The 27671-nt window shown below is 36.4% G+C and overlaps 1 protein-coding gene across 1 annotated transcript in view; it reads right to left on the bottom strand.

Annotated features, from left to right (window-relative positions):
* Positions 1 to 27671, bottom strand: part of TNKS2 (tankyrase 2) — a 68861-nt gene that overhangs the window by 21203 nt on the left and 19987 nt on the right. The window contains exons 4-18 of the mRNA XM_059398127.1: positions 26369 to 26405; positions 26123 to 26198; positions 25658 to 25752; positions 23964 to 24030; positions 20656 to 20842; positions 19567 to 19688; positions 16674 to 16765; positions 16502 to 16580; positions 13336 to 13507; positions 10952 to 11031; positions 7038 to 7183; positions 5974 to 6139; positions 4806 to 5025; positions 2107 to 2216; positions 1203 to 1391 (exon numbers count right to left, since the gene is read on the bottom strand). Of these exons, the coding sequence (XP_059254110.1) occupies positions 1203 to 1391; positions 2107 to 2216; positions 4806 to 5025; positions 5974 to 6139; positions 7038 to 7183; positions 10952 to 11031; positions 13336 to 13507; positions 16502 to 16580; positions 16674 to 16765; positions 19567 to 19688; positions 20656 to 20842; positions 23964 to 24030; positions 25658 to 25752; positions 26123 to 26198; positions 26369 to 26405 (1838 nt within the window). The remainder of the gene's footprint in view (positions 1 to 1202; positions 1392 to 2106; positions 2217 to 4805; positions 5026 to 5973; positions 6140 to 7037; positions 7184 to 10951; positions 11032 to 13335; positions 13508 to 16501; positions 16581 to 16673; positions 16766 to 19566; positions 19689 to 20655; positions 20843 to 23963; positions 24031 to 25657; positions 25753 to 26122; positions 26199 to 26368; positions 26406 to 27671) is intronic.

The raw sequence follows: 27671 nt of genomic DNA, 5'->3' as shown, positions 1-27671 counted from the left end.
ACCTGTCCTCTAGAGCACTTTATTTCACATCACTTATGTCTGGTGGACTAACAAATGGATGGAATGAACTAGAAAAGTGCACTCTCAGGGTAGTTTGGAAGTAGAAAGACATTTCCCTGAAGAAATATTGCAAACACTGTTGGGCGGTTAGCCTGCTGAGAAAAATCTATTTAAGTCCCAATGCAGCAGAACTAAATCAGCTTCTCAGGGCAACTTGTAACAGTGGAATCTCTCTCAGTAGAAAGCAATCTGTAGGGAAGACTGCCTTTCCATCTCAATTAGAATTTCTTCTTCTTTTCCCTCCATGGCCCTGGTCAATTTCCTCAGTGATCAAGGCGAGAGAGGCACCTGCGTCACAGTGGCCAAAGCAGAGGTCAAGGCTACAATGGAAATGTCTATACGAGTTCCCTTGGGAGATGGAAGGAAAAAAACCAAAACCAAACTAAATGAACAAAAACTTCATAGAAAATTGGAGGAATAAGCTTGTTTTATGAACACTACTGGTAAGGTAAGCAAACAGGAACTTTGGGAAGAGGCCACGTGGGAGGGAAGGGAATTCCTACTAGAAGCTTTGTGGCTACATCCTGAGGGCAAAGTCTCTGGCTGGGAAAGTTCATCAAGACCTCTATGTCCTATATGACTGTGCACAGTATGCACCGTTAACAGTCTTCACTGAGGGCCTGCACCTGTTTTGTTTCCCAACAACTAATTTAAGCAGCTATACCATGTACTTTTTTCCTTAAGATTTTATTTTTAAGTAATCTCTACCCCCCAAATGGGACCTTTTTTCCTATTTTCAAAAGCACTCAGAATATAATAACTGATTGATAATCCTATTATTTACATATTATATTTTAACACTAAAGAAGTCCTAAGTTTAAATTGGGCTAAAAAAACAGATTTAGCCACATTCACCAAGAAGACTTTTTTTAAAAAGATTTTATTTATTTATTTGACAGAGAGAAAGAGATCACAAGTAGGCAGAGAGGCAGGCAAAGAGAGAGGGGGGAAGCAGGCTCCCTGCTGAGCACAGAGCCCGATGCAGGGCTTGATCCCAGGACCCTGGGATCATGACCTGAGCCGAAGGCAGAGGCTTAAACCACTGCGCCGCCCACACGCCCCAAGGAAGAAATTTTATACATACCAAGTGAACTTTAAAAAGTCAGAAAAGCACTGAGATTTTTCAAAAGTCCATCACTTACTGAAACTAAATCTAAAGGCGTTTGTCCTTCCTGATTTTTAAGAGTAGGGTCAGCTCCATGGGCCAACAATAAAGCACAAAGCTGTGTTCGTCCCTTTTGTGCTGCTTCATGCAAAGGTGTGAAAGCCCATTTGTCCGTGGCATTGACACATGCGTTATACTTTATTAGTAAAGCTGCTACATCTACATGCTGTAAAAGAAAATACTCCTGTTACAGTCTAAAATATCATCACATTTTAGTTCCTAAAAAGAAACTAGCTATATACCTGTTTTCCATATTTTCAAACCTACTCTGGAAAGGAGAAGAAAAATCGTGTTTCTCCTCAACATCATAACTTATGGATACTTGATTAAAAATTACAGTAGGCATTTTAATAAACATGAGAAATTATTAAATATTTAAGAATTCTACATAGGACGGGAACTAAATAAATAAATACAACTTAAACAATTTCTCATTTATTCAAGTGTTATAACTGCTGAACATCAGTTTATAAACCAACAACCTTTCTCAGTTATTCCAACTATACTACTGAATATGGTCAATACTGATTGTAACATTCAGGGCTGTTACAAAGTCAGGAACAATGCATCTGAATCTCTACAGAGACTCCTAGAAGTGCTAGTGGTTTCCTGGCACCAACAAAGAAACAAAACCATCAACATCTCACTGAAAACAGGAGGTGCTAAAGAAGGTAATATAGTGAATGACAGATGTGCTGCATGTCACACAACTCGCTTACAACAGATTCAGAATTGAGACTTGGACATTATTTAATCTCTTTAGTCCTCATATTTTCTCCTCTATAAAATGAGAAAGTCCAACTAAATGCCCTTTGAACTTCAATACTGATTTCCACTTAAAAAATTTCAGAGATTTTAAAAGGTAATGTGAAAGAACTTACCCCGTAAGATGCCGCATTATGTAAAGGAATAAGTCCTCCTTTGTCCTGGGCATTCACATCAGCTCCATGTTGCAACAAATACTCTGCAACCTCTAAATTATTATAACCAGCTAATTTAGAAAAGAAGTAAAATTACTTTCACTTGTTATTTATAGACAATGACATCTATATATCTGTATAAAAAGCACATATATTCTTAAAAAAAAGAAAGAGAGAGATTTTATAGAAATCTGATTATTCCCCAACAGAGTCTATTAAAAATTTAGCTTAAGGAAAAAACTGTCCACTGGTCTCAAGTTGGAGCTTTCAGTTGCCACTCACTCATTTCAGAAACTCTCAAAAGTTAAAACTGATGGATTTGTTTGTACCTTTCCTTCTAAAGTCTTCTACCAAAGTCCCTGGCTTTATTGTTGTTAATATGCAACTTCCTAAACTCAGGTACGTGGTCTCAAGGACTACAAGTAAAAGGTATTCAAATATATAAAAACCAAGCTAGGAACACAAGTGGCCAGCAGAGTAGGAGGCCGCACACCAGCATTTTCCCAGAAGGACACAAAGACATGCTTTTTGTAGAGAGAGATCTTAGGGATATACATCTCTGCAAGTATGGCAGCAAAATCTAATGTTAAAGCCATGAAATAAAACTTGGTATATTATAAATGTGCCATAACCTCTTAGCTGTCATCTTGGGAATTGTCAGCTATCTCGGTACAGTCTTATGATAAAAGTGTATTTTATCTGATGCATAATCACAGATTGAGAGCAAATCTAGAACTTAACTTTGTCAACATAAAACGAGCTACCACGTGAAACTTTAAAACAGTTCAAAATATTTTTCACATTTATTTTCTTGTAGTTTTTATTGTTATGTTTAAGGATTTAAAGCCAAAAAATTCAGTAAGATCAAGGAGGGAAAACAAAACCAAAGAACTATCATTAGCTAAGTATTACAATGAATCCCAAAGTCCTTCCAGGTCTCAAGGTATAATACTGCACAAGTGGGCAGAAATTTTTCTACATACAACCTATTTACCACTTACAAAGACAACATGGATTTATACACAGGTATTTTTCAAGGTTTTTATTTGAGAGGAAGAGAGAGCAGGATAGAGAGGAAGCAGAGGGAAGGAGCAGAGGAGAGGGAAGGAGAAGGAGGCTCCACGTTGAGCATGGAGTCCAACATGGGGCTCGATCCCAGGACCCTGGGCTGAAGACAGACGCTTAACTAACTGAGCCACCCAGGCACCTGACAACATGGGTTTAAATAGTAATTATTAAACTTTCTAGAGAAGCTACCATAAAGATACAGAAAAGCTACTGTAAATAAATATACCCAGCATAATTCAAATATACACAGGTCACATCCTGTCTGCATAGATGAGAAACTCCTGATTGCCAGTGGAACTAAAAGCCTTTTTTTACCATGTTAATGTGTGGTTACCACTTTCAAAATTCTCTAAAAGACATACAGAGTAATTCTTTTCCTTGGGCAGTGGGTGAAAATTTAAAAATACAAATCACACATCACCAAAATTATCTTTTAAATATTAGGAACACACTTAGTTATTCACACTAAGACTAAAATAAACAGGAAAAAAAAGAGAAGGGTAGACTTCCATCTCCCATATTACACATAGTGGCAGAAACACCTGCATTACTTTTTTCTTTTTAAACTGTATGTATTTAGATAAACTTGTATGAGTCAAATTATGTCTACAATGTAACACTACTGAAGTATTAGCTGTAAGCTCAGTGATTTTAATGGCCCACTCCCTAGCATTTTCAATGCAGCTAAAGAAATTGAACTGAAATGCTGTGCATTTGCACTGGGAAAAAAAAAAAAAGGTGCACTGTGTCAATTTCACGAGTGAAACTTATAAAAATGTTATGTACTCAATTGTTTCCCAAATTCTTATATTGGCTGTCACTATTTTAGCATGTGACTTTGTAATAGGAGATAAAATCTTTAAAGAGGTAATAAAGTTAAAATGAGACTGTTAGTGAAGGTCCTAATCGCATCTGACTGGTGCCCTTATAAAAGATTAGGACGAACAGTGAGAGACACGAAACACGTGCATACAACTTTGACAAAAGGCCAAGTCACGATACAGTTAGAAGGTAGCCATCTGCAGGCCGAGAAGAGAGGCATCAGGAGAAACCAATGCTGCCAATGCCTTTATCTCCAACAACTGGGAGAAAAGAATCTTCTGTTAAGTCACCCGGTCTGTGGTACCTTGTTACAGCAGACCTAATGAATTAATATTAACAATTCTGGCAATAGGTTTATGTGACCTTTGAAAGCCTTAAGATTTTTTTTCAGCTTTAATGAATGGCTGTCATCAGAAGAATGGAAAGCTTTAACTTTCCATGAGGAAGGCTCGCCGAAGCACGCTGATTTTTCGTTTCTATGGCCAAAACTCACTCAAGGAAAAAGGATTTAAAACTATGGTGACTGGAATAGAGATTCTAAAGCACTACAGTGACTGGCAGATTCTCCTTCCATTGTTCTTACTGTGGCAATGCACCAGTACTAAAGTGAACACGAAACATAGCTGGCCTCTACGAACACACTCAGGTGTAATGGTAGCATTAGGAAATATTTGAACTGCATCTTCTCAGTTTACTTTCAGGAAATATTTTACTCTGGTAAAATGAACCTCAGATGTTGAGCTTAAACCTGTGAAACTTCGATCACTTACCTGCTAAATGTAAAGGGGTTGAATGTCGGCCTTGGGTATCACGGCAATTTACATTATCAGGAGAAGACAACTTCTTTACTCTGGCCAAACAACCCTTCTTGGCAGCATCTAACAAAGCTGCATCTCCCCTAAGTAGATCTTGGATATCCGTATCTCCATCTTTAACAAGATCCAAAGGGGTATTTCCATCCCTGTTTTTCTTTGTAGGGTCTGCACCATGCTGCGTATGCGAAAAACAAAGAGGAACTGGCTTAAGATTGCCCTTAGTCTATGAGAAAATAGTTAATGGAACTATAGCAAACAACCCTATTTTATACTGGGAGACGCTACCTTAAAGGTTAACATGTTTGTTGTATTTAATATAGTACACAGAAAATTATAATAAAAAGAATACAGAGGCAGTTAAACATTACTGGGCTTTTATAATGCAACTTATTTATTATCATTATTATTCTTCTATCTTAAAGTAGGCTCCATTCCCAGTGTGGGCCTTGAACTCATGATCCTGAGATCAAGCATTGCATGATCTACCCACTGAGCCAGCCAGGAGCCCCTATAATGCAATTCAGTAAAAATTTAAACTACATTCAAAATAAGGCAGAATTTCATGAACAACTTATTTTCATAATCCCTGAGATAAAGTATAAATTTAGCTATTTCTTTTAAAAAAAAATTTAATGTATTTCTTATTAAGAAAGCACTATGCCCAATGTTGGCTTGCACTCATGACCCCAAGATCAAGAGTTGCATGAGCTACTGACTAAGTGAGCCAAGTACCCTAACTTTTGTTTTTACTGTAAAATATCTACATGGATACCTGAATTAAACCAGTACTATCAATTTTATCGGTGCCAAATTAAATCTGGCTTATAAATTACATAATCTATCAAATATTTTGAGGTTAAAGAAGTATATAGGAAAAATTAGGATAATAATCAGGTAACTGTTACTTGATGATAGCTGGCTTTATACAATAATAAATCTATGTGTGGTAAACATCCCCATAGAGTAAAATAAAGTGTTCATGGCATTTATTCTGAAATCTAAATTGAGAATTATATAGCTTTGCTTCATACCCCTTTACCAGTTTAAGTTTATATTGAAAGTTATTAGAAATATAATAAACATCTAGTAATAAATCAGGTCCACAGTAAGTACATAAATATACCTGGAGCAGGAGTTTGCAAATTTCGTATTTTCCTTTTGCTGCAGCTTCATGTAAAGGTGTAAATTTCCATAAATCAGCTACATTAACTACTGCTCCATGCTTAACAAGAAGTTCTGCAACTTCATAATGTCCGTAAGAACATGCATTGTGCAAAGGTACAAGTCCTCTGAAATGAAAAATTACATAAGCAATGCACCACAAAGATATGTTTAATTTAGATAACTGCATATAGCTGACAAATTTCTTCAGCTGCGTAAGAAATCACACTGCTTGTATTTTATAGAACCTAAATTTACTGAAACAGAAATGGAATTATTTTTGGAGGGTGTGGGGAGGAAATTTTAAAAATATAAACATTTTTCTCTTTTTCTTTTTGGTGGGAGCAATAGTAAAATGATAGTACAAAGCTCCAGAAGAGGGAGGGGACCTGAGAGGGCTGCCTGAAAGATATTTTAAATTGTAGAGAACATAACAAACACCTATAGACTCGATCTAGAATTGAGGTATATTTTAAAGATTTTATTTATTTATTTATTTAGAGAGCAAGCACATAAGGGAGCCGGAGGGGTGGTGGGGTAGGGGGGTTAGAGAGGGAGGTTGTAGGGAGAGAGAAAAATCTCAAGCAGACTCTGAGTGGAGCTTAATTCCCCGATCCCCAGATCATGACCTGAGCTGAAACCAAGAGTCAGCTGCTTAACCAACTAAGCCACCCAGGGACTCCAAGAATTGTCTATCTTTAAAGAAAAATAATTTTAAGATAAACTGGAAGAATTCAAATCTCCTCAGTGCAAACTGAAAAAATTTATTATATTGAAAACCAATCACACTAATCTCCTTAGTTATTATAAGATTATAAGGCATGATGCACTAAGTCTATATAAAGGCTAATTATCATAAAGTGTTAACTGAAACCAAGAAGTGACATTTAAGCCAGTGTTAGGTAACAGACCTGCCCAAAAACAAAAGAGCCACAACTACCATAAAATTATTAAAAAAATGTTTCCCAGATTTTCCTAAGAAGGTCAGATGAAGGAAAAGGGGCCATGGCAATCACTGGTACTTGCCCTTTGTCTTTGGCATGCACGTCGGCTCCGTGCTGCAGCAGGTACTCCACCACAGACACCCTGTTGTAGCCAGCTGCGAAATGTAGCGGCGTAGACTGACGCCCTTCAATGTCTCTGCAGTTGACACTCTGGACAGTACACAGTTTCTGCAGGATGGAACACAGTATACATGTGACACTATATATTCTGATAGGTTTTCATTCATTTAGTAGAAATTTCAAACGTCTGACTGAATTTCTTGTCTCATTAAAACAGTATTCTTAGAAATTACTTATTCTTAGTTCACCCTGTCGTTTATTGGGAATCCCTGTGGTCCTCTTATCTATGTATCACCTTTTGCTAAAGCTAGTGGGTAAATTTTACCATTACTACTACTACTATTTACGTAAAGGTAATCTAAAGCACCAATTATTGGCAATCCTAACTTCCATTTTGTGACAAATACAAGTAGAGGTAAGCTGGTCCTGGGGTTTGTTAAGAATGCAGAATCTCAGAACCCCATCTACTGAGTCAGAATCTGCATTTTAACAAGGTTCCTAGATGATCTGTAAGCACCTTAAAGTTTAAAAAGTTCTGCTCTACATCAGCAGTTCTCAAATGTTCCTGTGCACTGGGTCCTGCCTCCAGATTTTCCAATTTAGTGTGTCTGGGGCGGGGCCTGAGAACTTGCATTTCTTTTCATTTTTTTTTTGAAAATCTGCATTTCTAACAAGTTCCTAGGTAATGCTCATAATCAAGAACTAGACTTATGATCCTTGGGAAAACTAAAAAAATAGTAAAATACTTCTTTGTGTTCTGTGGTCTAGATGAGGAAGACTGGCTGAGAAAAGCTTTAAGAGTAACACTTTTATTCATGCTTGTATGAAAAATACAAATGTTTGGGGAAAGAAAGAAACATAAATAATAAATCATGGTGCTCAAAAAAAGTTTAAGGACTATCCATATTAGAAAGACTTTTTACGGGGCGCCTGGGTGGCTCAGTGGGTTAATCCTCTGCCTTCGGCTCAGGTCATGATCTCAGGGTCCTGGGATCGAGCCCGCATCAGAATCTCTGCTCAGCAGGGGGCCTGCTTCCTCCTCTCTGCCTCCTCTCTGCCTGTGTCTCTGCCTACTTTTGATCTCTGTCTGTCAAATAAATAAATAAAATCTTAGAAAAAAAAAAAAGACTTTTTACTATTCTATCATACCCTATCCCTTAGGGATACCCTAAGCATAATAAATCAATGGAGGAAGAGATCTGTGGGTTTAACCTCAAGGGTTTTAATTACTGGACTGATAAAGCTTTCTTATGCTTCCCAAACAAGAGGCTGTTAGGTATATGGACTCAAGGTCCCATTTCAGACAGTATTTTATGGCTTTGAAGAAGGGCTCTAGGTAGGAATGAGGTTTTTTTTTTTTTTTTTTAAAGATTTTATTTATTTGAGAGAAAGAATGAGAGAGAGCACGTGTGCACATGAAAGGGGAGAGGGTCAGAAGGAGCAGCAGACTCCATGCTGAGCAGGGAGGCCAATCTGGGACTCACTTGATCTGATCACCAGACTCAGGGATCATGACCTGAGCTGAAGGCAGTCACTTAACCTACTCAGCCACCCAGGTGCCCAAGGAATGAATATTTTTCATACATGTGCCAAGAGCTACTAGGTTGGGTAGTTTTCACTACTCACTTTACTCCCCACTTCTCAGTTTAGTTCTGTGTACTCAGAGACAAGTTTTCTAATACTTAGTAAGAAGTATCTAGCCTGATGGATCTCCACTAAACATCACATAATTAAGTGTTCACTGGGTAATACGCAGATGTTACTGTCCCAGTAATTCACACCAAGCCTCCTGTCTATAGATAGGTAACAGCTACAAAGGTTGTGAAGATAAACTACTATCAAGTGAAATTTTTTTTTTTTAAGATTTTATTTTTGGGCAATCACACCCAAGGTGGGGCTTGAAACCACAACCCTGAAATCAAGAGTCATCTGCCCCACCAACTGGGCCAGCCAGGTGCCCCGCCACCAAGTGATTTTAAAAGTAGGGGTAAGTGAAGATGGCCAGATACTTACACAGAGAATGAAGAGAGAAAGGATGGGCTTCTTCAATCCATTACTGGGCATTATTTTGTTCTGTAAGTCCCAATTCCTGCCCTCAGCTCTTCTCTTTATCTATTTCTTCCTCTAGACTCTTTTTATCTTTTTTTTTAAAAAGATTCTATTTATTTATTTGACAGACAAAGATCACAGTAGGCAAAGAGAGAAGAAGAGAAGCAGGCTCCCTGCTGAGTAGAGAACCTGATGTGGGCTCGACATGACCTGAGCCAAAGGCAAAGGCTTTAACCCACTGAGCCTCGCAGGCGCCCCTGGACTCCTTTTATCTTTATGAAAACAAAGTCTTGCCAATATTATATATACTGAATATAGCTTTATGCTCTTTAACATATGTAAGCACATGAACATTTGAAAATTTTACCCCCTCAACAAAAAATCAGCTAGTTGACCTTTAACTAATTGCCTTTAATTTTTAAATCAATTTTCCAGGAAAAAAAAAAATCAACTCATTTCTTTTAACTTAAGTGACTTGTTTTTCCACAAGTCAGTAATACTTGGTAATAGAAACCAAATTCTCTTTCTAGTATCTTATTAACCTTCCACTTAAGGGAATGAAAATATAAATATAAAACATGTCAAACAATAAGATTCCATTATAATGTTTTTTTTTTGAAAAATGAAATTATTAAAAAATAAAATCTTAAATTACTTGGAGATGACTGTACTATCTACAGAGATAAAACAGAAAAGATCACACTGACTTTTAAATCAACTTCCTGAAATCTCTTTATTTAAAAGGATAGTGATGTGTTTCCTCAAAGCTCAAGTTCAGATGAGACCAACGTATTTCTTTCTCTGAGAATCTAAAATTGACTTTATGTCATTTGTCTGTTCAGGACTGAGGACACCAAACAAAAATAACAGTGAAACTTCTTCATGTAGCTACTTCCGTCACAAATTTATAAATTCAGATTTTTATAAAACTTATTGCATGTCATTGTTCCCTTAAATAGGATGAGCACTGTTTTTGAAAAAGTCTAGGAGTAAGGGGGGCAGGGTTGGGGGGAATATAACAAAGATTTTTTCTCCCTGATGGCTTTGGGAATTAAAAGTAACATTAGAATAAAGTAGAAAAAACCCCCAAACCCCAAAACCCCAGTGCATTACTCAAGAATTATTTCATTCATAAAACATGTTAATTTTTTAATCTATATTGGTTTAATGGAAAAGTAGTCTTGCTCTTTCAAAATGTAAAGCTTCTGAGTTATTTACTGGGATATACAACTTCTGTAGGTAACAGAAATATCTGGTACAAGCATTAAGACACTACATATGACTCTATGGTAAAAAGTAAAGGAAAATCTGAGGAAGGGTTATTCTATGGAGGACAACCATGGGAGATGGGCCATGTAAGAGCTGAAGTTGGCTAGATAAACTGAAGATTATTAGGAGACAGTGGCTCTGAAAAATGGCAACACAGTGGTAGAGAGGGCAAAGAAATGAAACCAGAAGAAATACACTGACACAGTGACACACTGTTTAGTAGTTCTTGGTCCCTTCCTATTGTACGCGTCATATGTAAATAAATGACAATAATTTGATATCTTATTCTTTTAAAGGGACAAATCGGTTCTTTAAATGAAATTTATTTCCATAAACATGCCCTTTATTTAAATCTGTGATTGTCAGGTATTTACTGAGATGCATGTGAAAAGTTTCTTTGCTAACAAAGATTCTCACTTGTGGAGAACTAGAGTATCATTATTAACCTTTTAAAACAAGGCACATATAAGTAACTAGGCTCTTCATTACAACAATACAGATTATTAAACACTGCAAATAAAAATCTAAAATTAACAAACACGCAAGATCATATCTTACTTTTACAGTTTCTACATCGCCAGCCTTTGCAGCTTCCAGCAATTGTCTGTCTGCTTCTGAATTACCTAATGGGATGCCTTCTAAAAAGAGAGAAGGAAAGAGTGATTAAAACTCCCACAGAGAAGTCAGGACTAAGCTTTAAGAGAGGCATTTATCTTAAAGTTCTCTTATAGTTTGGTAGGTTATATACTAAATCTCCATGGTAGTAGAGGAAAACCAGAAAGACTTAAAAATTTTTGTGAGACAAAAAGAAGTTTTTCTGGGAGGAAACATTTCATGTATATACATATAAGTAAGCAAAATGTATGGAAATGTGAATAATAAATGATTAAAACAATATAATGGAATATAAAACAGATGAAAGAAAAAAAAAAAGGATCCATTACTTATCAAATTGGCATGTTCTACAACCAACGCCACCGGATGGTGGAAAAGTTTTAAATTAGGAGACCAATAGCCAGAGACCTAACCATGGTTCTGCCCTTAACTAGCTATGTGAACTGGGTCAAGGGGCCTCAGATTTTTTCAGTTCTAAAAAGAGAAAAGACGGACTAGAAGATAACTCAAGTCATTTTCAGGTCTGAAATTCTGTTTCATAGCTCATTTAAAATTTCACAGGAAAGGAAGCAAACATGTACCTTTGTATCTTAGAACAAAACAAACTCCAATGGATTAAAGACTTAAGGGTAAAAAAATTAAAATTTAAAAATACTAAAAGAAAATGTAAGTGAATATTTTTATATACTTGGAATAAAAAAGCATCTCAGAGTAACTACACTGAAGGCAGAACCAATATTGATTTGGAACAATATGTCAAGCAATAATATAACATTAAACAAAGTTATAAGGCAAATAAAAAATGGGACAAATACTGCAATATGTATCTTAAAAATGCAAATTAAAATAATGAGATCCTGGGTTTTTCTTTTGCATCCATTAGTGGTCAAAGAGGAAATGGGGGAGCTACACGGACAGTATTTCTATACTTCATGTTTAAAAAAAAAAAAAAAGGACCTATTACTTCTCAAGTTCATACACACACATTCACCAACGCAAAGATTAAGAAATCAGAATACCCAGTTCTGACAAACAGGTTTTGTCATATGCTGTTAGCAGGAGTATAAAATGGTACTTAACCACCTTTCTAAAAGATGATTTAACAATTACATGTTAATCCGTTGACGTGGAAATTCTACTTCAACAATTTACTCTAAGAAACTAGGTGGAGGGGATGCTTGGGTAGCGCAGTCAGTTAAGAGCCTGCCTTCAGCTCAGGTCACAATCCCACAATCCTGGGATCAAGTTCTGTTTTGGGCTCTCTGCTCAGCGGAGAGCCTGCTTCTCCCTCTCCCTCTGCTGCTCCCCCTGCTTGTGCTCTAACACTAGGAGGAAAGGTTAAGAAATCACACTTAGCACAAACTAGTAAATGTCCATCACAAGGCAACTGAATAGGATTAACACTGACACCCCAAAACTGACACTGAAACAAATGTGCAGTACATGAGGAACTAAAGGGAATCCTGAAAGTCTTGTAGTTTAGTTCAGTTTTGGCAGTTCCCAGGTTGTTTTGTCAACCTGCCTTCACCTATTCAGTGTTTTTCTCAAAAGGTAGTTTCTAGATCATAGGCATAATGACCATCAAAGATGACTGTTAAAGATACAGGAGGCTTGATCTGTTATATTTCTTCTCATTTGAGTTTTCAGGTACCAAAGTCACTTTAAAATTAGACCAGATTTCTAGGGTGAAATGTATAACCTATGCAAAATGTATAGATACTTGATCTAAAATATTTAAAAATATAATAAATATGCTCATATTCAATAGTTAAATGTTTTAGTAAGTCACATAATGGATTACCTTGTACAAAAACTCTACATGCCTCATAATATAAAGGACCTAAAGAAACCGTGAAGAGGCAGGGCCAGTCTTTATCGAGTATTACTTATCATTATGGATGCTCAACTGAGCTAACTTTTTGTGTTTTCCTGTCTTAAAAAAAAAAGCAACTATTACATCTTAAACACTTTCTAGATACAAACTTAAGCGTCAACTATTAAGAGAAATTGAGCAGATAATGCTTCTGGAACAAAATCACAGTAAGACTTAATGACATCTGGAACACTGAGTATAATGAATTAAGAAGTAATAGCCAAATACTCCACATTTTCTTTTTATTACCAACTTCTACATAGTATGTGACAAAATTTATTTTTATTTTTGAAGTTTTATGTATTTAAGCATCTCTACACCCGAAGTGGGGCTCAAACTCACAACCATGAAATCAAGAGTTGCATGCTATTCTGACTGAGCCAGCCAGGCACCCCTGTGTGAAAAAACCGAAAGGATAATTTTGAAAAGCTGACTTCATGAAAGCATGGACTACCTTGAAGAAGCTGCTGCACATTTTCATTTCCCATCTGTAAGGCAGTAAAGCCCTGAAGGGATATGATGCTGGGATCGCACCCATAGCTCAGGAGTAGGCGGCAGGTTTGCAGATGACCACAGTGTGCAGCTCTGTGCAGAGAAGTCTGACCGAGGTTATCCAGAGCATTCACCTTAACAATGCAGAAAAAGCTAAAATTAGCCTGAAGCCTCAAAATGTAAAACCATCTAATCATGTATTTAACGCTTGCTACTAATTTAAAAATCCCAGTTATTTTCTCATGAAGTCTATTTTCCAGTGCCAAAACAAGTGTTTTTGCTTCAATCTAGAACATAAATTCACAAGCTCATGAAATCTGGTATCAGAAGAGATCCTTTCTTGAATTAAAAGCAGGAAATCTGAGTAATAGTTGTGTTTGACATTATAGTATTAGTATAATTTACTGCATTTAGAGGTAGACATTGCATAAGAAAGCTTAATCCATATGTTTTTATGGATCTCTAAAGTCCAGAAATGTGGAGACTAACCCCAAGACAGGCAACAGTAACAAAGCCGGAGACTAAATTAGCATTAAAACATTTATTCCTACTGGCTTAATCTTCGATTTTTATCATGTAAAATATAATCCCTATAGATAAATACATCATGGTCTATACACACAACAAAATACTTTTGAGCAATAAAAAGGAACAAATGATTGGTATATGGACGAATCTCCAAAATATACAGAGGAGAAAGCCTTATAGAAGAGTATGCATTATACAATTTCATAGACATGAAGGCCTAGAACAGGCAAATTAATCTACACAGGAAATAAATTAAATGGCTGTTGCATCTAGGGGTGGCGATTGCCTTGGATGGGCTCCTTCTGTAACTTCTATACCTTGATGAGTTTTGGTAACACACGTGTATACATTAGTCAAACTTCAGGAGATGTACATTTAAGATTTGAGCATTTCACTGCATGTAAGTTCTGCACTCCCAAAAAACCTGTAAATAAATTCTGACCTCTAGATGATGCCTATATGGAAATATTTAGGGAGAAGTGTATAGCAATTTGCAAATACTTTGAAATGTGTAACATGTATGTATACATTTATGGGTTGATAAAGGAGAAACTAATGGATATGTAATAAAATACAGTAAAAAGAAGGGTCCCTGGGTAGCTCAGTTGGCTAAGTGAGCCTTCAGCTCAGGTCATGATCCGGGAGTCCTGGGATCAAGCCCCACATCAGGCTCTCCACTCCATGGAAAGTCTGTTTCTCCCTCTGACCTCCCCCCTCATGCTCTCTCACCATCTGTCTGTCTGAATGTCTCTCTCTCAAATAAATAAATAAAATCTTAAAAAAAAAAATAAAGTAAAATGTTAACTCCCCCATCTCATCTTCACCCGCACCCTTCCCCACCAGTGTAATCTGAGACATAGTCCAATTCATATTCATGGAACTGAAGAATATGTGAACAGCAATGTAGTAAGACTTTCTCAGAGAAACCAAAACTGGATTATAAATTGCTTATCTCCATGCTTACGGAACTTGAAAACTGATCTAAAATGATGAGGACAATTAATCTACTTATTCACATGCCAAAACTCACTGAAATGTGAACTACATCTACTTGAAAACTTTATTTGGGTACCACTTTGTGTTAAGATTAGGGTGACAAACTTCTTCTGGTTTGCCTGGGACTTTCCTGGTTTCAGTACTAATAGTCCTGTGTTTCTGCAAGTCCCTCTGTTCCTGGACAAACCTGGATGGTTGGCCTCACTAGTCAGGACTGTCTGAGGGAGTTTCATGACTCACATTTAGTATGTATTCAGATATTCTAGTAATGTACCACATGTATGAAAAAAGCAATCAATGAAAAGTTATAGAACAGACAGACAAGATAGGCCAAGCAGTCGAGCAGAATCAACTTTATTTTATTCAATAATTTACAATAGGAAAGATTGAGATTACACATTATCAAGAAATCCCCCCCATATCAAAAAGAAATGAGGACACTGAGAGGAAACACAAAGAAAAAGCTGTAGAAAGAGTTCTAAGTGCTTCCTTGAGTGGGATACCAAGGAAGGACAAATCAGAAAACTATTCTGCAAAGCACATTTAGGGAAGAGACTTGGGTGTCACCCAAGGGCTAAGGGTCTTACTCCTTTCTTTTCCCTTCATTCACAGCAGTTCCATTCCTTGTTACGTAATGAATTTCTACTAAAGATTTTGTTTGGAAAAGGCAAGAATCCTTGGCTAAAAACTGTAAGACCTGTTGCATTTGGTGACTGTCATCTCTTCCAATGTGGGATGCCATGTGTATTTTTTACTGAGTGGTAGTTTTCAAAGTTCCTGGGTAAGAAATGATGATTTCTAGCCTGATGAAAACACAATTCGGGGCTGCTCGGTGGCTCAGTGGGTTAAAGCCTCTGCCTTCGGGTCAGGTCATGATCCCAAGGTCCTGGGATCAAGCCCTGCATCAGGCGCTCTGTTCGGCAGGGAGCCTGCTTCCCTTCCTCTCTGCCTATCTCTCTGCCTACTTGTGATCTCTGTCTGTCAAATAAATAAAAATCTTAAAAAACAAAACAAAACATAATTATTCCAAGAATAAAATGATTTGTATACAAATGCCAACTAAAGAATACTGACTTCACAGTATGGGGAATTGTTTTCAGTCAAATTATTTAAATAATTTATTTCCTTCTGTTCCAAGTCCTTCGGTTTAGTCATAGAAATAACAGAGTAAGACAGACTGTGGCCAAAGGTAAACAACAAGAGTTACCGTGGTAGCCAAGGAACAGAAGATATGAGCGAGAAAAGACTGGAGATGACTGGTCATAAAAAGAGGGTCTCTAGCTGAGGATATTCTGAAGAGTATTCTGTTAGAAAAAGAACTTAAGGATAACCCGACTGGTGGGGTGTGGGTAAAAGGAACGGAGAAGGAAGGATATATAGGAAGCATGTATTTTTTTTTTTTTTTTTTTTGGAGTAAATCCTTCCTTAGGCTTTCTAGCAAAAAATCAGATAAAGAAAAGTATCTACTAGACTATTTTAAAGTATAAGTTAAGAGGAAAAAAGTAATACTTATGAGAGTAAGCAGTTTAGGAAGCCAGGAGTTTCATTTGCTGAACAGAAAATAACTCATCGGATTACCAAAGATTACCAAAAAGGAAGTATACCTTTGCTTCATGTTTCACCACTACTTCAACAACGTCATTATGAGCTTTCTCAGATGCCACGTGGAGAGGAGTCAAGAATCTTAAAAAGAAAAAGTAATAAATCAGCCAACAATGTATTTTCCAAAAAAAAAAAAAAAAAGTGTCAATTTTTAATTACTAAAACTAGACTTACTCTTTAGTCTTTTCATTGATGTTTGCTCCTTTTCTTAGCAACAGTTCACATATTTGCTTTCTTTTGGGGTATGGAGATGCGGCAGCACAATGCTAGATAATTTAAATTGCAGCATTAATCAAAGACTATACATAACTAATTTTTACTTAAGAACAATTGTGTTTCTAATCAAGAACTAAGAAGTTATTTAACCTCTTTGTTTTTTTGACCTGACTTTGCTACTCAAAGACTTTCTACTGGATAGAATGTACAACAATTACCAAATTCTGGCCCAGCCTGCAAATCCTATTTATCAGATATGTTAACTAAATATTCTGATCAAGTTTTATAGTTACCCTGTATCTTTGAAAAAGCCACTACTGATGTAATGAAAATTTAAATTAACATCATGAACACTCCTTTAAATGCTATTCCCACATAGCATGGTTTCTATGTTCTTTTTAAAACTTTAATTAATAAAACACTCCTAAGGTTGGAGTTGTTTTTTTTTTTTTTAAGATTTTATTTATCCATTTGACAGAGAGAGATCACAAGCAGACAGAGAGGCAGGCAGAGAGGGAGACAGAGGGAAGCAAGCTCCCTGCTGAGCAGAGAGCCCAATGCGGGACTCAATCCCAGGACCCTGAGATCATGACCTGAGCCGAAAGCAGCAGCTTAACCCACTGAGCCACCCAGGTGCCCAAGGTTGGAGTTTCTTTACATCAAGTAGTAAGACATTCATCAGCTCTGGATGCTGCCTGGTAACAGCACAGGTCAAACAGCTGACAAGATTAGTATTTACTTCTTTCTCAATGAGTTGCTCAAACAGAATAAGGAGCTTGGATTACTTGTTTGTCAAAATCAATGGGAGAAGATGATACACTCTAAGTTGGAGTTTGCTGCATCTATATCTATGATATACCAAAGAGGAAAGGAGACAGAAGGTAGGGATTTGCTAGTTATAACCCTAGAATGTATCTCATGATCATGTCCCAAATCTTTGCTCCCCAATATTGAGGATGATAATTACAACAGGTGTTCAATAAATGTCTGGATGCATGAATGCATGAATGACTAGATCAATGTAAAAATATGAAGTTAAATCGAAAGCTTGAGAATTCATGGGATAAAAGTTCTGGATAACTGCCAAACTAAGTTGTTCTATACATCTAAATACACAGTACATATGAAACCTGTTCTTATTTTAACCTGTTGTTAACTATAAAGCTTATCTGATCTTCATGACTTTGCCTCAGATTCGTTCTTCACTGTGGCTGCTGTCACCAAAATAATTCCTTTGCCCTCAATAAAACCATTTCTAACAGGTAAACATAGCTACTTTGGTATGTTGTGAGTAATCATCCCAGAACATCTATCAGGATAGCACACAGAATGGAAATGTTTTATTTCCAAGATTCCTTGATCATGTCCATTTCAAAACTGCAATTTTACTCCTCTGTGCCCCATTGTGGGGCAGGGCCCATCATCTCTGGAAACCTGAAGACACTGCCCCTGCACCACAACTATCCACCAACACTTAACTCCTAGTATATTTTAAGATTAATAACAAAAATAAGTTGTTTAATAGCAGAATATTTAAGGGGAGATAATATGCAGTATTAGTTTTTCAGACCAGAAAATTTTCTTCTCAGTCTTTCTTAATTTCTCTGCACCATCTTGATAATGTTATGATTTTAAATTCGCACTAGCATTTCTTATTAGTCTGAAGCTTTTCTTTTCTTTTTTTACTTGGATTTTTTTTTACAACTTCAATTAGCAAAAAGGCTTAGTATGTTTTATAGATAGTTTTGACATAACCTTCACACAGTTCACATCCTGGCATAAGAAAGAAAATTAACCAATAACCAAGAAAATGAATTACCTACAAAATACTAGGTAACTAAGACTGTGAGTTAAATTTGCCCCGAAACACACTGGTTTATTTAGGGTCCTCTTCCCTCATCCAAAGCACATTTTGCAATTCATACAGCAGAACTGATTTTGTTCCTTTTAAACTGCTATTTGGGGCACCTGCGTGGCTCAACTGGTTAAGTGTTGCCTTTGGTTCAAGGTCACGATCCCGGGATCCTGAGACTGAGCCCTGCATTGGGTTCCCTGCTCAGTGGGAAGCCTACCTCTCCCCCCACTCCCTATCCCTCATGCTCACGTGCTTTCTCTGTCTCATAAATAAATAAAAATCTTTCTAAAAATTGGTGTTTCTAATGTAGTCTCCGATTACACCATTGCCTTCCTACCTTCCATCACTTTATCCCTATTAGCGCCCATTCTTTTCTCACTGCTTTTCCATAGACTATCCAATTTTCATCTACTTTGTTACAGCTTTGTTACAGTAACATAACAGAAGTGTTATTACCTCTAATGGGGAAGTAGCCTCAAATCACACAGAAACTTTATTTACACAGTACAGAGGGTATATATACAGACTTCAGACTAATTTTGAAAAAAATTACAATACTGGAAGGAAAACCAAGCTGTTTTTAGATGGATGACAGGATTATTTTTCATTACTTTCAGTGGGTTTGAAATGCTCAATCACAAGCATTTATAATTTTTATAAGGAAATAATATGTACTATTACAATAATAAAAAAGCTACACATAACATACACCAGTATATGAATAAAGTTTTTTTTTTTTTTTCTGGAAGGACACTCAAATGAGTAACAGGATTGTCTTTTGGGGGGGGTGAGGTTATCTATTTTTCTGTACTGTTTGGCCCTTTTAAAAAAAATGTATGTTCAGGCATTAATTTTTTAAAAAATAGATTTTTAAAAACAATTCTATTACTAGTAGGACATTATGTTACTGTGTATCATCAATAGAAGTAGGACGTTATGATTAGCTCAACATGTTTTTGGTTACTGCATCTTTAAAACTTTAATCTGAAACATTACCAATGCAGTTTCATGTGTTTGAGGATGCTTAAAATTCACCATTTCCAGAGAGAGATGTTTTTTGATTCGTGTTACGTCAGCTTCCCGTGCAGCCTGCAGCAGTGAGTGGCCTTTAAACTCATCTAGATGAAAAAAAAAAAGCATATAGATCTGCATGAGAATTATCAAATTGATGGGACTTACCTAATAAAAGATACTTAGTGTTTTTGAAATTATTTTCAAAATTATCTACTAAAATATTTAGATAGAAGCTCTAAAGATATTCTCCAAATATAACCCCCCAGAAGAGAGACAGTGCTATACCAGTTTCCCCCTCAGTTATGACATAATTCATCCCTAAATGTATACATAGATTTAGCCCATGGCCAACTCAGGGTCTATTTTGGTCTGTAGGAATCTGGAGTACTGCAATCTATTACCAGACCAGAGAGCTCTGAGATGGTTCGTGCTCTAACATCATGGTGGTAGATGAACCAAAAACTGAGTATTTCCAAGAGCCACCTACTACTGATGAACAAATGAAAGAGTATTTTCTCAAGATTTCTCTTTAATTCATCAGATTTGTGGAACCACCCATTTTCCTTTACTGTTCCCGAGTTAACACAAATTTAATACAAGTTTCCTATTTATGTACAGCAATATTACATCTGAACTAGGTGGCTGTTTCTCACTACATTTACTTCAGTTATAGACAGAAAACCATAGAACTGCCAAATATCAAAGAATATTAGATGGTTAGGATCTGGGGTCCATGTTTAAAAGACAGCAATCCTACAAATGACAAGGCAGATTACAAGAAACTCACACCAAATACAGGAACAAAACCCTGAAATTCACTCTTTTCAAAAGCATACAATCTCACTGAACTTCACTTGAAAAATCAAGTACAAATATATTTTCTTTTCATAGCATCTTAAAAGTAGAATGAGTAGAAACCTCCAGATGACTAAATATGCTAGTAAGAACAACGATACCCATGTGTAAGGAAAATTTTCCATTACTTAAAAATTTCTAAAAACAAATGAGAACAAATTTTTAGTTTGTTGCTATCTTAATATCCTAGTTGAACATTCATCATTTTATACTCACATGATAATCTTTCTTTTAACTGCGGTGTGGGAGCCAAGTCTATAGCACTTTTATTATGACAATTCAGCAGTGTTGGATCTGCACCGTAACTTAGGAGAAGAGAACATACTTCAACCCTGTTTTTTGAAGCTGCCTCATGAAGAGGAGTGAATTGCCACAAGTCCATTGCATTTACACAGGCACCATGCTGAAGGGTTGTGGGGGGGGGGGGTAAAGCATATAGTTAGTGTTCAACTTTTTAAGAGAATTCAGTATTAGTACTGTGTAATTTCACATCATGCAAGCTTAACCAGGCTATATCCTTAAAGTCCACTTTTTAAACCTATTATTTCAGAAATATATTTTTTTCCCATGGAAAACCAGTAGCTGGTTGCTAGGCTTATGTAATCAGGCCTTTACTTAACTCTTTTATTGTTAAAAATAGCTTAAGAATGAAGCTTTAGATTTAACTTGCATCTTTTCTAATTTTTAAGTTTTTCCCCTTTTTTGATGTATAATTTACATATAGTAAAACAGTTCTTCAAAGTGAATAGTTTGAAGAGTTGTGACAAATATATATCTTTATCTATCTGTATCTCCATGATACCATCACCCAATTCAAGATAGAGTACACTTTCATTACCCTAGAATGTTCCCTCATGCTCCTTTTATAGATAATCCATGCCCCCACTCTGACTGTTAGCACCATTTATTAGATTTATATGCTCTTGAACTTTACAAAAATAGAATAACTCAGTATGTACTTTTGTGTCTACCTTCATTCACATACAATGTTTCTGTGTTTCCATTCATGTTGTTGTATCAATACTTTTTATTGCTGAGTAGCATTCCATTATATTGATGGACCATAACTTACTTATCCACCATCCTCTTGATGGGCATTTGGACTATTGCTAATTTTTTACTATTCTATTTACTATCATTTACTATTTTACTATTTACTAATAAGGTGTTATGAACATTCATCCATAAGTCTCTTTATGGATACATGCTATGTCCCTAGGAATGGAATTGCTGGATGGATGATACAGGTTTACTTTTTTATTAGAAACTGACAAATAGTCTTTTTTTTTTTTTAAGATTTTATTTATTTATTTGACAGAGAAAGATCATAAGCAGGCAGAGAGGCAGGCAGCAGAGAGAGAGTGGGAAGCAGGCTCTCTGCTGAGAAGAGAGCCCGGCGTGGGGCTCGATCCTAGGACCCTGAGATCATGACCTGAGCTGAAGGCAGAGGCTTAACCCACTGAGCCACCCAGGTGCCCCGACAAATAGTCCTCTAAAGTGGCTTTATTATTATTATTTTTAAAAAGTGGCTCTATTATTTTTGCACTGCCATCAGCAATATTTGAGTTCTACTGTTCTCCCATCCTTGTTAATACTTGGTATTGTCAGTCTTTTTAATTTTAGCCATTTCCAGGTACTGGAGTTGGACAGACCACAAAAGTCATTCTAATTTAATCTCTCATCTCTCATAATCCCTTCCCAAAGCATTCCTGCAGATGGGAAATGAGCTACTCAATCTTTCAGTACTTTCAATGATGGGAAACTAATTCTCCACTAACATGACTTTTCATAATTACTAGATTAACTTGTCTTATTATGAATTCTCTTCTACATTAAGTTAAATATATATTTAAAAAAATATTTTATTTATTTATTTGACAGAGATCACAAGTAGGCAGAGAGGCAGGCGGGGCAAGGGGAAGCAGGCTCTCTGCTGAGCAGAGCGCCTGATGCGGGGCTTGGTCCCAGGACTCTGAGATCATGACCTGAGGGGAAGGCAGAGGCTTAACCCACTGAGCCACCCAGGTGCCCCTAAATATGTATTTTAAACTTCGATCTACTGCTCTTCTTTGGAGCAAAAGAGATCAATATTCTTGGCAATACCTGAAAGCAACTTTTATGTTTTTCTTTTTGAGTTTTAACACCTTCAGCTCCTTCACTCATTTTTTTCATCAGATGGTTTCTAGATTTCCTTTTACCCTCATGGCCCTCAGCTAAATATACTTCAGCTTCAAAGCTCCATTAAAGAAATTATTGAGTGCCTAGAATAACAGTCTCGATGTAGTCTGACTGAGAAAAGTATACTGCATCTGTTGTTACATTTGCTTTTGACACTATACTTCTACTACTAGCATAAAATCATGTTAGCTTTCTAAGCAAGCACATCACAATTTCTACATTGTCCAGGTCATGAAAAGCAGTTAAGAGAATGTTTGCAGTTAAATGCCAGCTTCTGCTAGCCAACTGTTTAGCAAGGGTTGCCAAGTGACTTAGTGTTCCCTACACCTTCTGCCTGTATTCTGTATCTACTTGGCTAATCTAGACACTCCTCTGAGCTTCAGTGCTCTGGTAACTGTAACTTCACCTTAGCTAACCTCTTTACATATGACCTCTAGTCAGCCTGCCAGTCTTATTTATGGAACATCAGGTCTTAGGAAAACATTATTGTCTATAGGTCCCAATGCAATCTGCCTCATATTTCACTTTTACCTACAGTAATATTCCAAATGTTCTGTTGAATTCAAGAATCGGTTTTACAGTAAGAAAAGCATTACTGCTGCAGATGTGTAATGTTGCAGCCTATACATTTAAGAAGGCCTACGGGATACTCAGAGTATCTAATCTTTAAAGTTGTTTCTGTGGGGAAGTATCCTGTGGTAGTACATGCCAAAATCAAGCATGGAGGCATTGAGAACAAATATCCTACCATGATGGCTGCTGCTAGAATGAGGACAAGTATTAAAAGGGGCAGAATGGTACAGAGTAAGAGGTGCCTAAGGAATGTGGTCAAATACATGTATAGGGACTGAGGGACAAAAGGAAATAGCTATGGGTAACATCCTTCTATCTCCTTTGAAGAATATGTATCTTCTATTTTTAACTAACAGGGAGCAAAAAAAAGTTTGTTTTCAGTCCTGGGAAGTTGCTGGTTAAACAAGAGCCTCCCAGCATCCTGGGGGAAGTGCAGCTGACCAAATGAGCCTGCTGCAACCTAATATCTGAATCACTACAAACTGCTTCCTGATATTTTCAAGAATTTTAAAACTTCACTGTTAGCCACAAATTACAGATTCATTTAAAGTGGTATTCACAAGATGACAGTGCTATTTTTATATGTAAAATCTTAAGGTATCTTAAAAATCTCAAAGCAGTTGAATGTTGACCCATCAATCACCTACATCTTAGAACGATTATACATTCTCCTCTATACCCTCCAAGCATTAAAAAGTCAATAGGTATATGATATATTTCAATATATTTCAAGAGATTTTATATAATTCTGAGAAAAATAGAAGAGAACTAACCTTGACCAGAAGCTCAGTTACTTCATAATGACCATAAGAACAGGCATTGTGTAAGGGTACCAGATCACTACAATATGAGGGAGGGGGTGGGGAGGAGGTGAGAAGAAGCTTACATTATTATAGATTCCCTACAGGTTTAGTTCATTTAATTTTAATTAACTTTAAATTTACACTGAGATTTACATAATAAGTGGCTTTTGTGATCCTCTAGTAGAAATGCACAAAATTTAACAGTTCTAAAAATTCTAACTTCCACATCTCTTCCACATCCACCTTTTTTTTCTCCAAGGCTAATGCCATGCCTTTATTATTTCTTCCTGTACTATTCAAACAACCCTTATTTCAATTTCTCTTCCAAACTGTAGCCAGATTTTTCTAAAAGTAAATCTGATGTAGAATTTTTTTTTTTTTAAGAGGGGGAGACAGACAGAGGGTGAGGGGCAGGAAAAAAATCTCAAGCAGACTCCAATGCCTAGTGTAGAGCCCCATGTGGGGCTTGATCCCACGAGTGTGAGCCAAAATCAAGAGTTGGGACACTTAACCGACTGAACCACCCAGGTGCCCCTATTGTAGTTACTCCTTGTTTTAATGTCCTTCACTGATTCTTTCTTGCTTCTGAAAACTGGTTCTAACTGCTTAGCTTGGCATGCAATGGTATGACCCTCTGGAGCCTTACTCTTCAATAATGGTATGTTCAACCACATGTAGCTCCTATGCCTCTGGGCATACAGATTTCCCTCCTTCCTGGCTTGCTTCTACAATCTCTTCGTAACTCACTAGGTATCAGTCAATCAGCTTCAGAAACTGAAATGTAGTTATCTTTTTATTCCTCTTTCTCTCCTCACATCCAGTCAACAAATCTTACCATTCTTACACTATAATATCTTTTACACGTATGTCTTCATTTCCATTCCTCTGCAACATTATATATCTTCATTATGCCTGAACCCCTACAGTGATTACTCTCACCGCTCTTTGATCTCTGCTCCCTCTCTCCAAACTACCTTACACACTGCTGCCAGAATGTGTTCCCTAGAACTCCTCTTAAAAAAAAAAAAAAACTTTCTCCTGCTTAAGATCTTTCAATAGCTACTGTGGCTCATACTGTGAATCCCTCAGACTAGAATACCAAGTCTTCTAAAACCTGGTTCTTACCTACTTCTCCAATCCTAACCTTCATTCCTCCTGTGTAAACTGTCTGCTTCAGCCACACTGGTCTAGTCATTGTTTCTTAAATATGCTGTAATACCTGCTTTAGCACATCCCCTCACACAACTTCTCTTCCATGATGTTTCCTAAACTCTCTGCTTTCCTGAGCTGAGTCCAGGTCAAGTATCACCTCCTCCTGAAGGATTTTCTACCAGTACAGCCATCACTGAGAGTTTCCTCCTGGGAACTCCTACCCTACTATCTCTATTATCACCTCATATTTAGTAGAGAACTTATATTGTTAGGTATCTTTTCACACTTCCTAAAGTGTAGTTTAAGCCCTATGAGTTGTGGCTTTAAGGTTTTAAATTCTTTGTGTCCTCAGAACACAATTTTAATTCTCTGTGTCCTCAGAACAATCTGCATATTGTAAAAGCTCCATAATGTTTATGCTGCTTAGCAAGAGGCTTTTTGTAAGGTTACAAAGATGATTATAAAGACTGTAATATTTAAGATATCCTCATTTGTTTCCAATGCTTACTTACCCTTTATCTTTAGCATGGACATCAGCTCCATGTTGAAGTAATAGCTGTACAATTTTTACTCTGTTGTATCCTGCTGCCAAATGCAATGGAGTTGACTGAAATATTAATCAGACAAATGAATGAAATTACAATAACAGCTTAAAAAAACCCATATAATACCAGAAATTAAACAAACAAACAAACAAACAAACAACCCGTTACATCTGCATACTTATCAACTGGTTTTACAAAATCCAACATATTTATGATGAAGGCACAGTATAGAAGTTTTTAGGTTCATTACTATAAATAGGAAGCAAACTAAATGTTTATTACCAATAAAGTTTTACTTAAGTTTAAGAATTAATCCAAATTACTGCTTATATGAAAGTATTAGCATTCTCATAAAAATATTTTAGTTTTTAGTAAGACAAATATATTTTCATGTTACCAGGAGGATGAACACAAGCTTAGTTGCAAAAGTACCTTTCTGCCATCACTTGCATGGCAGTTGACATTTAATGGTGTCAGTAGAGCCATCATTTTTTCTTCATTGCCACTCCTAGCACACACAAAAAAAGTGTTAGTAATTTATATTCTTCATCAGATCCTATCTGGAGACATAATATGAGATCAAACAAGAATTCATTCTCTCTTAAAAGTTTTGCTTGTTACTTAAAAAAATTAATGATAAAGTTATTCGTGATACTTATTTATAATACTAGTACACACCTGGCACTTTCCAAAAGTTCATCTTTCTTATATTCACCTGTGAATTCGGGGGAAAAATGAAAAAAAAAAAAATTAATCACAAAAGCATTAACAGCTTCATGCATAAAGCTCCTCATGAACTATATTTAAAGTAGATAAATCTGGAAATAAGTTTCCAATGAACAGAAACTGAAACAGAATACCATGCAGTTTAAAAATATTTATATCAACAACATGGAATATATTTGTTATGAAAGTAAAAAAAATAAAGTGAGGGGGGTGGGTGCTTGGGTGGCTCAGTGGGTTAAGCCTCTGCCTCCGGCTCAGGTCATGGTGTCAGGATCTTGGGATCATCGAGTCCCGAGGCATGGACCCTGCTTCCCCTTCTCCCTGCCTGCCTCTCTGCCTACTTGTGATCTCTCGCTCTCTGTCAAATAAATAAATAAAATCTTTAAAGGAAAAAAAAAAAAAAAAGAAAACTCTAGTATTACATCATGAAGCTACATGAAAATAGTATGTTCCAAAAAGGAAAGCCAAGAAGAAAATATACCAAAATTTCAACAAAGTTTGTCTTAGGTAGTAGGTTACTGGTGAGCTTTTTCTTTCCTTTTTACTCCTCAAAATTTCTAAAACTGATATGTTATTTGTGCAATGGACAAAATGCACCCACAACTTCATTCCAAAGTAACACAAAACAAAATCCAATATGCCAACATCATAGAGATAACATAAGATAATCTATGGATTACCAACTGGACATAATCATTAATAATTTTATGAAGGCAGAAGCTTTTCCAACACTAAAACTATATTATAGTACTACTTTAAATATATACAAAAACAGGATTAAATATAAACTTTTTTTTTTTAAGATTTTATTTATTACTTGACAGAGATGACAAGTAGGCAGAGAGGCAGGCAGAGAGAGAGGGGGAAGCAGGCTCCCTGCTGAGCAGAGGGCCTGATGCGAGGCTCTATGCCAGAACCCAAGGTCCATGACCTGAGCTGAACGCAGAGGCTTTAACCCACTGAGCCACCCAGGCCCCTCAAATATAAATTCTTTATGCCTATAGCTTCCCTACTTACAAATGCATACAAACAAAACTCTAAAATAAATACAACTTAAATTAACATAATTTAATATAACAGAAGTGTATTGATTTGCTGAAATAAAATACAAACTGATGTTCACAATAAAAATATATACTGACTGCTAATGCAAGGATTCTTTGAGCCACAAGATTTTTTTTTTAAATTTTTAATTTTTTATAAACATATATTTTTATCCCCAGGGGTACAGGTCTGTGAATCACCAGGTTTATAC

The sequence above is a fragment of the Mustela nigripes genome, chromosome 4, assembly GCF_022355385.1.
Source record: "Mustela nigripes isolate SB6536 chromosome 4, MUSNIG.SB6536, whole genome shotgun sequence".
NCBI classification, from domain to species: domain Eukaryota; kingdom Metazoa; phylum Chordata; class Mammalia; order Carnivora; family Mustelidae; genus Mustela; species Mustela nigripes.
Note: the sequence above shows the minus strand (reverse complement) of the source record. Positions and strands in the feature narration are given on the sequence as shown.